General features: G+C 38.1%; 1 protein-coding gene across 2 annotated transcripts in view; it reads right to left on the bottom strand.

Annotated features, from left to right (window-relative positions):
• LOC111147000 (SGT1 homolog, MIS12 kinetochore complex assembly cochaperone) overlaps nt 1–13,411 on the bottom strand; it is a 41,047-nt gene extending 27,636 nt beyond the window's left edge. The window contains exons 1-7 of one of the 2 annotated variants that reach the window (XM_022502832.1): nt 13,241–13,411; nt 13,086–13,143; nt 4,874–4,964; nt 4,120–4,189; nt 3,378–3,448; nt 644–697; nt 230–246 (exon numbers count right to left, since the gene is read on the bottom strand). In XM_022502832.1, coding sequence (XP_022358540.1) covers nt 230–246; nt 644–697; nt 3,378–3,448; nt 4,120–4,189; nt 4,874–4,964; nt 13,086–13,143; nt 13,241–13,269 — 390 coding nt within the window. In that variant the 5' untranslated portion in view covers nt 13,270–13,411. The remainder of the gene's footprint in view (nt 1–229; nt 247–643; nt 698–3,377; nt 3,449–4,119; nt 4,190–4,873; nt 4,965–13,085; nt 13,144–13,240) is intronic. The other variant, XM_022502831.1, reaches the window with a different exon arrangement.

Below are 13,411 nucleotides of genomic sequence, written 5' to 3'. Positions count from 1 at the left end.
AAAACCACCCTGACCATACTAAAATATGCCAAATCAAGTTGATCACACATTAAACAAGTCCAATAATTATCCATTTCACCAAAAATGGTATTATTTCAGTTACTAAAGGAAAAAGTACTTACATGGAATTGTTTAAGATCTAAGTAAAAGAAAGACCATTCAGAGTCCTGTCTCAAATATAGGACAAAATTATAATTAAGAATATGAAGAATAAAAATTTTGTACTTACCACCTCAGACTGTGATCCTATTAAAAATATAAAAAGAAAACATTTCCACTTAACAGTACATTTAGAAGCAAAGTCACATACATGACTTCTATAGCACAAACATACTAGCTGATTATATAAGCCAATTTTCCACACATTCCAAATAAAAAAAAAAAAAAATGGTTTAATTTTGCATCCCAGACTCACTGCAGACTTTTAGTAATTTCTTACTGGTAACACAACTACAAGACAAATCCATCCAAATCACCCTTTCAACATAACAAAACCTTGGAAATCCCTATCTAAGGGAAAACACACTATTTAAATTTATGATTTATAAAGTTGTAAAGTTAAAAACAAATTTGTTTAGATCCAAAAATGTCAAAAATTTACTTCTTTGTAAACTGAAAGACATGGGAAACCTACAATACTTACCATTCTGAGCCTCCTGACACCTTTTAACCCAGACAGTGAAATCAGGATCTGTACCTAGAACGGACAAACTGAGTGTAACATCACTCACTCAACAGCAGCATCTAACATATTCACTCAACAAATACTGAATATCTACTATGTTCCAAACAGTGTTTTTTTTGGTTTTTTTTTTTGTTTTTTTAAGATTTTATTTATTTGACAGAGAGAGAGAGAGAGAGAGATCACAAGTAGGCATAGAGGCAGGCAGAGAGAGAGGGGAGGAAGCAGGCTCCCTGCGGAGCAGAGAGCCCGACGTGGGGCTTGATCCCAGGACCCTGAGATCATGACCCGAGCTGAAGGCAGAGGCTTTAACCCACTGAGCCACCCAGGCGCCCCTCCAAACAACGTTTTAAGCAATGGGGATTCAGCAATAAATCAGACAAAAATATTTGTCCTAACAGGATTATGGAAACCATAACACTAGAGCTATAAATATACTAATACATTTAAAACCTAAGACATTCATGCTGAAGAATTTTAATTTAAAAAAAAAAAAATTGGTTTTAGCCACAGACAACCTTACTGGTTTCCAGATACAAATACAAATACATTTCCCCTCACCCCTCTCCCGTTAAAGGAGATTCCTCTCACACAACAAAATCAGACCTGAATTAGATACCCAACACACCATCAATTAGTGTGGGATGGAAGCCTGGTACCAGACAGCTGGACCAACGTCTAGAAGCCTCTTTTGACCCCAGATTTATTCTCTAATGCAGCTATCCACTTCTTCTATCTACTATTCTCTCAGTAGCTTTTCCTGTTACCATGCCACTCCTACCAACACCAAAAAACACCTCTGTACTTTGTGCAGTTCTGTCATATCTCCAGATTCCACAGCAGCCCAGAGACTACAGATGGTGAACTATATACTTAGAGATAGCAATGTAAACATGTACATAAGCAAATCATTAATTTCTAAAGACTCAGAACAATGATAATCCAAACAGTACAGGGTCTAATCTAATATAATGTTAAAAATTATTAAAAGTACGCTCAATAAAAGTTTGCAAACTCAAACAAATTGTAGGCAAGATTATTCTGAAAAATAAAAATTTCTTAGAACACTAATTTATGAATGAAATTCAACTGTATAGGCCGTAACTAACACCTACACATATATACACACACGCTCCTTCTAGTGGGGGTAACAATTTTATCAAAATCCTAGATTTGAAAAACCTATTACTCAAATTTAATCCGTAAGTAAAACCAAGCTTCCTACCATACCAAAAGAAAAAAGGTAATATTTTGAGTTACAATTTTTTTTTTACCCTGTCTGTTAATAAGGGAACCCTAACAGTTTAACATAAATTTTCCTTAGAATTAAAAGACAAATCTTTTTTAAATAAAAATATCCTTAAAAGCAATTTTACCAAAAACAGATACCTTCATTTGAAGCAGATTTTGAAATAATTCTAAGATAAAAATTAATGGCAGTTAAAAAAAAAAAAATCAATGGGAGTAAAATATTAATAAAGGAAACAATTTAGGTGATGAACTTTCTATCGCTCAAAAAAAAAAAAAAATAAGGAACAGGGCTTAGAAATCTATAAGATGGAATGCTTCATGTCTCTTCAGGGTTTTCAAATATGTATTAAGGTACAGGATAACTAGACTCTTTAGAATTTGCAAAGAGTGCAGATATGCTGGCTTGCTTAGTAAATAGCCAAATTACTCATGTACCATTCACAACTCCTTCTTAATTTGTAGGCTCCAATTGCAAAGTTGGGCCCACTGTCCTCTCTCAAGCAGGTACATGACAGGAAAGCAAATATTCAAAGCAATACAAGAGTACATTTTTAAAATATAAAAACATACTCACTAATACTTTAGAGAGGGTTTCGAACCTCAGCTCTACTATTTTGGACCAGCTACTTCTCTGCAATATAGGATGTTAGCATCCCTGGCCTCACTCACTAGGTATCCATAGGACATCCCTATTCACCAGTCACGATAATCAAAAATCTCTTCAGACATTAATAAATGTCCCCCAGGAAATAAAATCATCCCTACTTAAGAACCATTGCTTTAGAGAACTGTGATAAAACGCTATCATTAGAGTAAGATAAAATGGTACTACACAATTTTGATTAGGTACTCTACAATCATCTATGAGGTTACTTACAACTTCTTTCCGTATTTTGTAGACTCTTTCGCCTTTTGGCTCTTAAAATTTCTACACATGTGCAGAGACATCCATACTGCTAATTTTCATATACTTCTCTGAAGCTGACATTAAAAACTCACAATATTCTCAAAGCTCCAAGTTTCTACCCACCACAATTTACCCAAACTGATGCTTCACTTATTAATAAAAATGTCTGCTGTAAAGCTTCCTATCTCAGTCACCTGAAAAACTTAAACCGAAAGGACTTCTGAAAATGAGAGCAAATTAAATTTTCACTTCTCCATTAGAAAAAACATAAAGTCAGACTAAGTAGAGGAAGCACACTGTTTATATATCGTTTTTAACCTCTAATCGTAAAGTTTATCTGTGATTTAAATGCTAAAGAAAGGCCAATTTAATCAATTTTAAGTAAACTCAAATTTTGCAATCAACAGGAAATGTCAGTAAGAAAAAAGATGTTAGGTTTCTACAATGAACTTGGGATCACACTAACAAAATTCTGCCATCATATTTAAAACACAGCCATAATGGATTAGTTTATTAACATATAATTCCAATACTTACTATCTAATTTCTGTCCTCCTATAAAAGTTTCTAAAGCAGCAGCATAGTTTTTTTCATGGTATTCACATATCCTGCATAAGCATATTAAAAACAAATACCACACACACATGAGATCATGCAAAAAGGTTTTCTAAATTAAATATCCTAATATTTTCTATTGGTAAAAAAAAATAATAATAATTTATATGTTAGTAAGTCAAGAGATTTTCTAATATACTGTAACATTAAATTTAATTCTCATTAAAACCAAATTTTGGAACTCATTTTAGAAGGAATTTCTTGATTTCATTGTGTACACTTGCCTATTCCAACATATACTTATGCTAAGAAACCAAAGAAGTTTCTTAAGAATAAAATTACACTTATCAACAGAAACAAGCTGGGATGTAAAGTACAGAGATAAAGGGCTTTCACAGTATTAAATGTAGCCTATCCAGCCTGGTTGACAAATAGATGTTCTCTAGTCAGTTAAATACAATAAATTCCAAATGATGAATGAAAAAAGGATTTGAAATCCATCAGTTTCATCTTTTCCTTGTAATTACTTCAACCACCACTATTTCAAAACACACATACTACAATTAACACAAGTATAAAATTATATTTAAAAATGAATCCTATCTCAGCTATAAAATGTATAAATACAGAATTCACTATTTACATAAAACTTAAAATTCATTCAATGAACTAAACACCTACAATCGGTAGTCCAGACCCAATTAGAAGAGTAGTTATTGCATACCCTTTTCTCAGCATAGCAGTGGAATTATTTGGATTAAGTTCAAGAGATTTCTTTGCATCGGCAACAGCATCTACATACAAAAAAAGAGGGTTTTAGTCAGTAATTTATGGATCCTAACAAGTTACACACAAAATCTGAATCAGCCCTACATTTTTAAGTTTTCAAATTAGTGCAATGGACAAATGCTTTTAAATTAGGAAAAACTAATCCAAGATAAAATCCAAAAAAAATCACTCTCACACCTTATTAGCCTAATATTTAGCTTTCTTTTTAAAGCTATTCAGTCAATGTATAAAGCTGTGTCACAAAATTCATCTAATTTTCTCATTACCATCACTTATGTAATCTGACTCAAGATGTTTAATTTTTCCCTACCTAGACTCTCTACCCAGAATAACTTAAAAGTTACACAAGTAATATATAAACACATTCTTTTTTATAAAAACTACAAATAAGAGCACTTTATTTAAATAGTCTCTAAAATAACACATGTGATGCTATTTTTGTTAATATCTCCAATAACTACAAATGAAAACTATATAAATTCTCTATCCACTGAAGGAAAAAGAAACACCCAGAACATTTGTATGGGTGTTGCTCAACATATTTGTCATGTTTCAGCTACTTCACACCTTGTATGAAAGACCAATTTAAAAATCCTCAAAAATGATCTCTATTGTATTTGATTCACTGTATCTCAGGTAAAATTTATAACTTATAAATAAAAAATAATACATTCAGTAAGAAAAGTTACCACAGTAATTGCCAAGAAGAATGTGACAGTAAGCTCTTTGACAATAATATTGCGCATCATCTGGTTTCTGTTCCAAAGTCTTAGTCAGCTCCTACAAAAACAAACATGTTGAGTGTTAATAAATGTTTTTAAATGCATCTGAATTTCATTTTATTTATTTTTTAAATTAATTTATTTATCTGACAGACCAAGATCACATGTAGTCAGAGAGACAGGCTGAGACGGGGGGGGGGGGGCGCGGAATGCAGGCTCCCTGCCAAGCAGAGAGCCTGATGCAGGGCTCGATCCCAGGACCCTGGGATCACGACCTGAGCCAAAGGCAGAGGCTTTAACCCACTGAGCCACCCAGGCATCCCTAAATGCATCTGAATTTTAACTAAACATGATTTTTTTTTTTAATTTTTTTTTTTTTTAAAGATTTTATTTATTTATTTGTCAGAGAGAGAGCAAGCACAGGCAGACAGAATGGCAGGCAGAGGCAGAGTGAGAAGCAGGCTCCCTGATGAGCAAGGAGCCCGATGTGGGACTCGATCCCAGGACGCTGGGATCATGACTTGAGCCGAAGGCAGCTGCTCAACCAACTGAGCCACCCAGGCGTCCCCTAAACATGATTTTTAATCAAATAACCTATTACCATAAGCTTTTTGGAGGAAAGGTAACAGAATAATCTTGGAGTGTTTCTTGGCAAGAAGATCAATATCACCCCTTCTCCAGTCTCCCCCCCAAAATCCACAATCTAATGTAGTATCTTAGCACAATTCCTGGCCTATAGTAGGAACTCAATAAATGGTAATTTCTATCACCTCATTTATTCTGAAGACTTTAGACGATATATATTGACAAGCAGATTTTCTCCAATTTGAAGAAAACTCAAAGACCATGTAGATTTTGAGATGCCTAGAAAATATGAAACTGTCCAATAAAACCCAAAAAACCTGGAAGTTGAATCTAGAGCTCAAGGAAGTTAACAGAATCAATAAAGACACAACGAAGCTTATCTGTCCCTCTCCCATCTTCTAGCAATAGCAAACAACCCTAAGAAATTACCACATTCTGCTGATAGCCCAGATACAGCACCTCATAGCTACCATCAATGATCAAGATTTAACATGAGATTAAAACTTTGTCACCCTGGACAGTCAGGGAATATAAGTGGTAGCTGGAGCAATAATGATGCAAGAAGTGATAGCATGATCAGTGAGGCCAAGGATAAATGTAGGCAAATAGGAATGCTTTGATTCTCTATACAGTGTTCACACATCCTAGGGATCTGGGTAGTTTTCTTAAAAGGTAAAATTACTTCAGGGGCGCTTGGGTGGCTCAGATGGTTAAGCATCTGCCTTCGGCTTAGGTCATGATCCCAGGGTCCTGGGGTTGAGCCCCGCATTGGGATCCCTGTTTGGCGGGGAGCCTGCTTCTCCTTCTCCCTCTACTGTTCCCCCGCTTGTGCTCTCTCACTCTGTCAAATAAACATATAAAAATTTAAAAAATTTTGAAAAGTAAAATTCAATAATGACACGTCACTAATTCTGCTTTTATAGCATGATCCCCCAAAAGCAAATTATACTATTCTTGATAATCGTTTACCTAAAATGCAACATAGCTAAAATCCAAACCACTTTTTACCTTCACCATCTCTATCATCCTGATCCAAGCAATAATGAAAATCAGATCTTGTTTATGTCAATAGGCATAAAACTCTCCAATGTCTTTTCGGCTGATTCAAAGCAAAAGCCCAAGTTCTTCCAGTGACCTTCAAGGCCCTCCTTGATATAACTCTCCGCTAGCTCTCTGACCTCAACTCTTAATACTCTTCCTCTTGCTCCTCTACTCTAGCCACAATGGCCTCCTTTTTGTGCTTCAAACACCTCAGGACTCTGTGTCTGCTGCTCCCTCTCTCTGGAAAGCTCTTCCCCAGATGTGCTCAGAGGATCCATTCCCTCACTTTCTAGTTAGTGACAAGCCTGTAAAATCCAGGTCTGTCTGACTCCAAATCTGATTTTTTAAGCACCAAACCACACTGCCTCTTGGTAACCTTTCTTTAATCCAAGTATCTTTCACACAGCAATGACATTTGTATTAATGTTTCTTAACACTTTGAAATTCCCAAGTTAAATAATACCATCTTGCACTTAAACTTTCAACAATTTTGAAAACCTGTGATAGCTTATTTATCTACCCAAATACATATCCAAACCAAATTTCTAGCCTCTCCTCAGCAAGAAAACAGATATATCATGGGTCAAAAAGCTACTATAAATTGTACTAGGCTCTGGTTCATCAATTTATATGTATTTTTAAACATATACTATGTAACAAACACAGGCCAGACACTGGGGGTACAAAGATAAATAAAATGGAATCAAGTAAAACTGATTTTCAAACAACCAACTTGCAAATGACCTTTAAAAACACACACCAATTGTTGGTTAAGGAGAACCAGTTTTGTGATTCAGTTAAGTAAACTAAGCAATTCACTTATTAGGCTATTATTTTGAAAAGTTATCAAAACACAGAACACAAACTGAACACTGACACACAAATGCAAGTCTTAAAACACAAAACAGTTTATTTGGAATAAACAATAAACAGTGTAATAAAACCAGGAAAAGTGAAATTAAAAAAATGATCTGCGGTTATATTAACTACATCAGACTTGTGGCATGTTTTGAGAGTTCTGTTTCTGTGACAACAGTTGCTCACTGCTAGAGTACAAAGGACTAAAGAGAGGTATCTCAAAGGCAAGGACTTCAGTGGCATCATTTGAATCACAGCGGCAAAAGGCCATTATTTAATGCAGACCAATGGGAAACATAATGTAACCATGTCTAAAGATAAACTTACATAAAGTAAGTTGCAGTCAAGCAACTTATAGTTCTCAAAAATAAAGAAACTCAGTGAACTATAAAATATAATTACACTGAAATCTTTACCAAGATAATGGTGAAGGAAGTACCTTGACAATCCAAAACGGGGGGAAAAATCCTTTTTAAGGCATTAAAATTGTTTAAAACTTAGATTTTAGAAAGTGAACTTCTAAATCTTTAAAGTTTGAGGCTTTTTAAAACTGCTAGTCAACAAGTTAACTTGTTATGGTTAAAAGCAAAAGCAGACTGTTCAGAATGACCTAACTGCTGAAGGCATGTAGCTCTGGGGATCTCAATTTGATTTCACTTCCCATTTTTCTTCTAGCCACAGCTAATCTCCCAATCACAGATGATAAACAAGAGTACCAGCCCTTCTCCCTTCTTAAACCACCTAGCACTGCTAAAGAAAAACCACACAGCCATGCAAAACAGGTAACACTGTATTTATGCTAACCAGCTACATTCTCAATGCTCTGAACAAAGCTATCAATGGTCAGCTATTTCAAAGTCAGCTACCAAACCTTTAATTATATTATACATCCTTAGACCTATCCCCTCCTCCAGAGGAAGACCCTTAATGCCTTGAACCCAGAGACTTGTCACTTCTCAACTAACGCTGAGCAAGTGACTCTCTTTGGTCTCAGCTTCCTTGTGAGTAAAATGCAAATACCCACCTCAGTTGTTACAAGAATTATGGTAGAAGTCATTTCACATAACATATCTGAGTGCCTACCTACCACATCACAGGCACTACATGGAGAATGTAGTAAAGAAAAAAAAAAAGACACACAAACCCCCTGCCACCTTGGAGCTTACAACGGGGCTCAATTTAGATAGGGTGGTCCAAGAAAAAAAGTTTCTTTGAGGTGACATGTCAGCTGAAATCACAAGTGATGAGCATCTCCGAGAAAAATGAGACAGTACAAGACAGTACATTTTAGAGGCGCCTGGGTGGCTCAGTTGTTAAGCGTCTGCCTTCGGTTCAGTTCAGGATCCCAGGTCCCGGGATCAAGCCCCACATCGAGCTCCCTGCTCGGTGCGAAGTCTGCTTCTTCCTCCCCCACTCCCCCTGCCTGTGTTCCCTCTCTCACTGTGTCTCTGTCAAAAAAAAGACAGCACTGGGGGGTGCCTGGGTGGCTTAGGTGCCTTCGGCTCAGGTCATGATCCTGGGATCAAGTCCCAGATGGGGCTCCCTGCTCAGCAGGTAATCTGCTTCTCCCTCTGCCGCTCACCCTACTCATGCCTGTGTGCTCTCTCGCAAATAAATAAATAAAAGCTTTAAAAAAAAAAAAAAAAAAGTGTGGCTAGAATCTAGAGAGTAAAGAAGCTACAAGATGCCTACCTCAAGGACCTCATCTTGTACCTTACATTACTCATTTTTATTGTAGCCCTTTCAAATAGGTCCTGTTAGTCCCACTTCACAGAAAGGAAATCTGATCCAAAGTGACATAAGGAATTTTCCTGAGGCTACAGAATTATTATGAAACCAGGATTTGGATCCTTCAAGCACTCTGAATCCAGAGCTGAGGGGTTTCTGATGCTGTTGTTTTAAAGTAAACTCAACCCACAATGTGGGGCTCAAACTCACAACCCCAAGATCAAGAGTTTCATGTTCCACCGAATGAGCCAGCTAGCTGCTCCAAGAGCCTATGCTCTTAACCACTATTCATACTGGGCCTCAAAAGATTCTCATAATTCACTCTTCTCTTCCTAGTGAATTGAGACATCTTCTGTGAAGCTGTTCTGATTACCCTGATTAGCCTCTACTCTGCTATGTCCTTAGTGTACTTCATACACTACTCCATTAAAATATTTACGTCGTATTTTAATAATCTGTTGACTTGTCGATCTCTCTACTAGACTGCAAACTTCCTCAATGCAGTCTTCTCATCTTTAGATCCCTGGCTCCCAGTGCAAAATTCACCACTAATATATACTATTAAATGTTTAATGAAAAATGTAGATCAGCTTGATACAAACATTTCCCCTAACATTCATCCTAATTGGATGATCTTATATAAAAATGTAACATTTTAACTGATGTATCAAGTGTCCTGAATTGCAAAATGATTAGCTGACTCTTCAACAATGAGGTATATTAGGGGTACTGACCCTCCCAGTCAAAAATCCAATCCAAGTATAACTTTTGACTCCCCAGAAATTTAACAGCTTTCTATTGACCAGAAGCCTTATCAATGACTAGTCAACAAATATTTTGTATGCTATATTATATATTATATTCTTACAATAAAGCTAGTGAAAAAAATTAAGAATAAGGAAAACACATTTATAGTACTGCACATATTAAAAACATCTATATGTAAATGGGCCAATACAGTTCAAACCAGGTTGTTCAAGGGTCAACTGTGAGGTCACCTCAAGCTTTAAAAAGAACACTTTCTCGGGGCGCCTGGGTGGCCCAGTCAATTAAGTATCTGCCTCTTGATTTTGGCTCAGGTCATGATCTTGAGGGTGGTGGGACCTAGCTCCACATCGGGCTCTGCGCTGAGCATGGACCCTGCTTAAGATTCTCCCTCTCCCTCTCTGTCCGCCCCTCCTCTCCAATCTGTTTCTCTCAAATAAATAATTAAAAATAACAAGAACACTTTCTCTTAACACAGCTGATTCTTAGCATGATCATTATCTCCACTCCCACTTTCTGATTCGAGTAGGTGGTGGGTCCTGAGAATTGGCATTTCTAACAAGTTCTCAGGTGATGCTGCTGCAGCTGGTCTCAGGATGATACTTTGAGAATTACTTTTCTACCGCACCAGACTAAGAGTCTGGAAACTTGTGTCCTAAGGGTCTCCTCCTGCTTCTAATTGGCTATACACATCTCTATGACAGATCATTTGGATTTCTTTGGGTTTCAGTTTTCTTCTGTAAAATGAAAGGGTAAGTACTACACCACATGAGCTGTAAGGACTTCCAATAATCTCAGATGCAGTCCAACAATTTGCATTTCTTTTCAAGTTTTTATTTATTTATTTGAGAGAGAGACAGAGAAAGAGAAACAGCGTGAGTGCCAGCGGGGGGGAACAGCAGGCAGAGGGAGAAGCAGGCTCACAGAGCAGGGAGCCCAATAGGGGTCTCCATCCCAGGACTCTGGGACCAGGACCTGAGCCAAAGGCAGATGCTTAACAACTGAGCCGCCCAGGCGCCCCAACAATATGCATTTCTAATAAATTCCCAGGTGGTGCTGGTGCTGTTCCAAAGCCACACTTTAAGAATCAAGCTACTAGGGGCGCCTAGTAGCGCCCCTAGTAAAACCTGCCTCTGCCTTCGGCTCAGGTCATGATCCCAGGGTGGATCCTGGGATTAAGCCCCACATCGGGCTCTCTGCTCCTCGGAGAGCCTGCTTCCTTCTCTCTCTCTGCCTGCCTCCCTGCCTACTTGTGATCTCTGTCAAATAAATAAATAAAATCTTAAAAAAAAAAAAAAAAGAATCAAGCTACTAAAGCTAAACACATGCCTATTCTATGCAATTTCATTCCTAGGTATATACACCCCCCGAAAAATAAAGTGTGTGTTCACCAAAATACATATACAAGGAAATTCACAGTGGCTTTATTCATACTAGCTAATAACTAGAAACAGCCCAAAAGTCCATTGTTAGACTTGTGCTCCATTTTTATACAATGAAATACTATACATCTATGAAAAAATACCATTTCACACATGGACCTATCTCACATGAAAGTATCAAACTCAACTGAGTAGTGCATTATTCTGTTTATGGGAAGTACAAGAACGAGCAAAACTGATGCTGAAAGAGATCAGAATAGGAGTTACCTGGTGGGTAAGGGGAATTACTGGCTGAGAAGCAGCATGAGGGAGTTGGGATGATGAAAGTGTTCTCTATCTTGATGTGGGGGGGCCTACATACATCAAACTACAGCTTCAGTATTTGCAGACTTAAGATTTATAATATAGCATACATCAAAAAAAAATTTATGGAAAGGGACAATGAAAGTCATTACAATAACTTCCTTTAAAAGCAACTCATATAAACTGGATTTCCAAAGGCAGCACTGGGGCTAAGAGGACCATAACAAACGTAGATTCTAAAATTAACAGCTGTCTAGCTGACAATGAATTGTGAAGAAAGATGCTCAGTGCCTCCCATAATTCTATTCTAATTCCGATCCCAGAAGTCTCATTAGGAAACATCATAGCACAACTGATGAATCAACCATTTTATTTGAGGGCCTTCATATCTAGATCCAAAAAACATACTCCAACTTAAAAAACCCTATAGGACAGCCCCTGGTTTCCCTCCCACCTCCTCAGCACTTAGTCCTCTGTTATCCCACTCTAGTTAAAAGGGCCTTTTTGCTGCTCCTGGTACAGGCCAACCTCATTCCTACCTCAGGATCTTTGCAATGGCTCTTTTCCTACCCCGAATGCTCTTTCCCAGAGCTCACTCCCTCGGGTCTCTGTTCAAGTTATCGCCTCTTCAGATGGACTCTACTACCCACGTGGCAAATTTCTTTTAAGGTCCTAGCTTGCAAAAAAACTTCCCTTGCCTCAAACTGCTAACCTTACTTATACTGAATTATAACAACCCAACAAGGTTTGGTTTCCTTTTTCCCTCCTGCCTCAAAGCAAAAAAACCCTGCCTAAATTTTGCAATCAACTGCATCATGTATCCTTAGCTTGGGCTCTCTTTATTATTCTAAATTACTTAACTCTTGCTCTTTTGACTTTTCTTTTTGGCTTTACAGTCATTCACTTCACACAAAGTGCCTTGTAAGTCAAATACATAAACAAGACTTTCATCCATAGGATTCAGTGTCTTTCATAAAGCAACTCCAAGTAGTTTCGAGAAATAAATGAGTGAATAATGGACAGTAACGGGACATCTGGAAATATTCAGACACATACGGGAAACGGCTCCTGTTCCAGTAGTCTGCACTTAGCACAGCATCTGGTGTGTAAGAATGGCAAGGATGATTATCAAATGAAAAACCGAATTAACAAATACCATCAAGCCTAGATTTCACTTTTTCTTCTAATCACACATGCCATTAATAAAAAAAATTCCTTCCAGACCAACTATGAATGTCAACTACGCCCCTCCCAGAAATAGATAAAGTATTCCCAAGGAGCTAAGAGGATGCAGTAACGGTCTAGGAATGGGAGGGGGCAAGAACAAGGGTCTGGGGTAACTGGGCCACTATGGAACCGAGGAGAGACGGAGGCTGTCAGTATTAGGGCGGATCCATTATAAAGAGAGCAACCCCGGTCCCAGGCAGGCAGTGCTGGGAAGAGGCGGAGTCCGCCGGAACCCGTTGTGGCCGCGTCCCTCCGAGAAAAGTGGAGGAAGCTGAGACTGGTTCTCTCACCTCTAACGCCGCCTGGGGGTCCTCCTCGATCAGAGCATCTGAGAAGCTCCTGAAAAACCTGCCGGGGAAAAACAACGACAGGCTCACTAATCAAGTGGTGGTGGTGGGGGCGGGGGGAGATAAAATTAAATAGCAAGGAGAAGGAAAACACGCACTTCTGGGCTGTTGCAGGTCCTGCTGCCATCCCTAAGAATCGCTGTTTCTGTTAGAACGGCTACCACCGAGGTTACGAGCTACGCCGCCGCCGCCCAAGGGGGAAACTTCTAGAGAAGCACCAAGCGAGCTTCCGTCCTAAGTAGCCAACGAGCCGCCACGCAGCGTGTCGC

This window comes from Enhydra lutris, unplaced genomic scaffold (assembly GCF_002288905.1).
Source record: "Enhydra lutris kenyoni isolate GAN:26980312 unplaced genomic scaffold, ASM228890v2 scaffoldscaffold15, whole genome shotgun sequence".
In the NCBI taxonomy this organism is placed as follows: Eukaryota; Metazoa; Chordata; class Mammalia; order Carnivora; family Mustelidae; genus Enhydra; species Enhydra lutris.
Note: the sequence above shows the minus strand (reverse complement) of the source record. Positions and strands in the feature narration are given on the sequence as shown.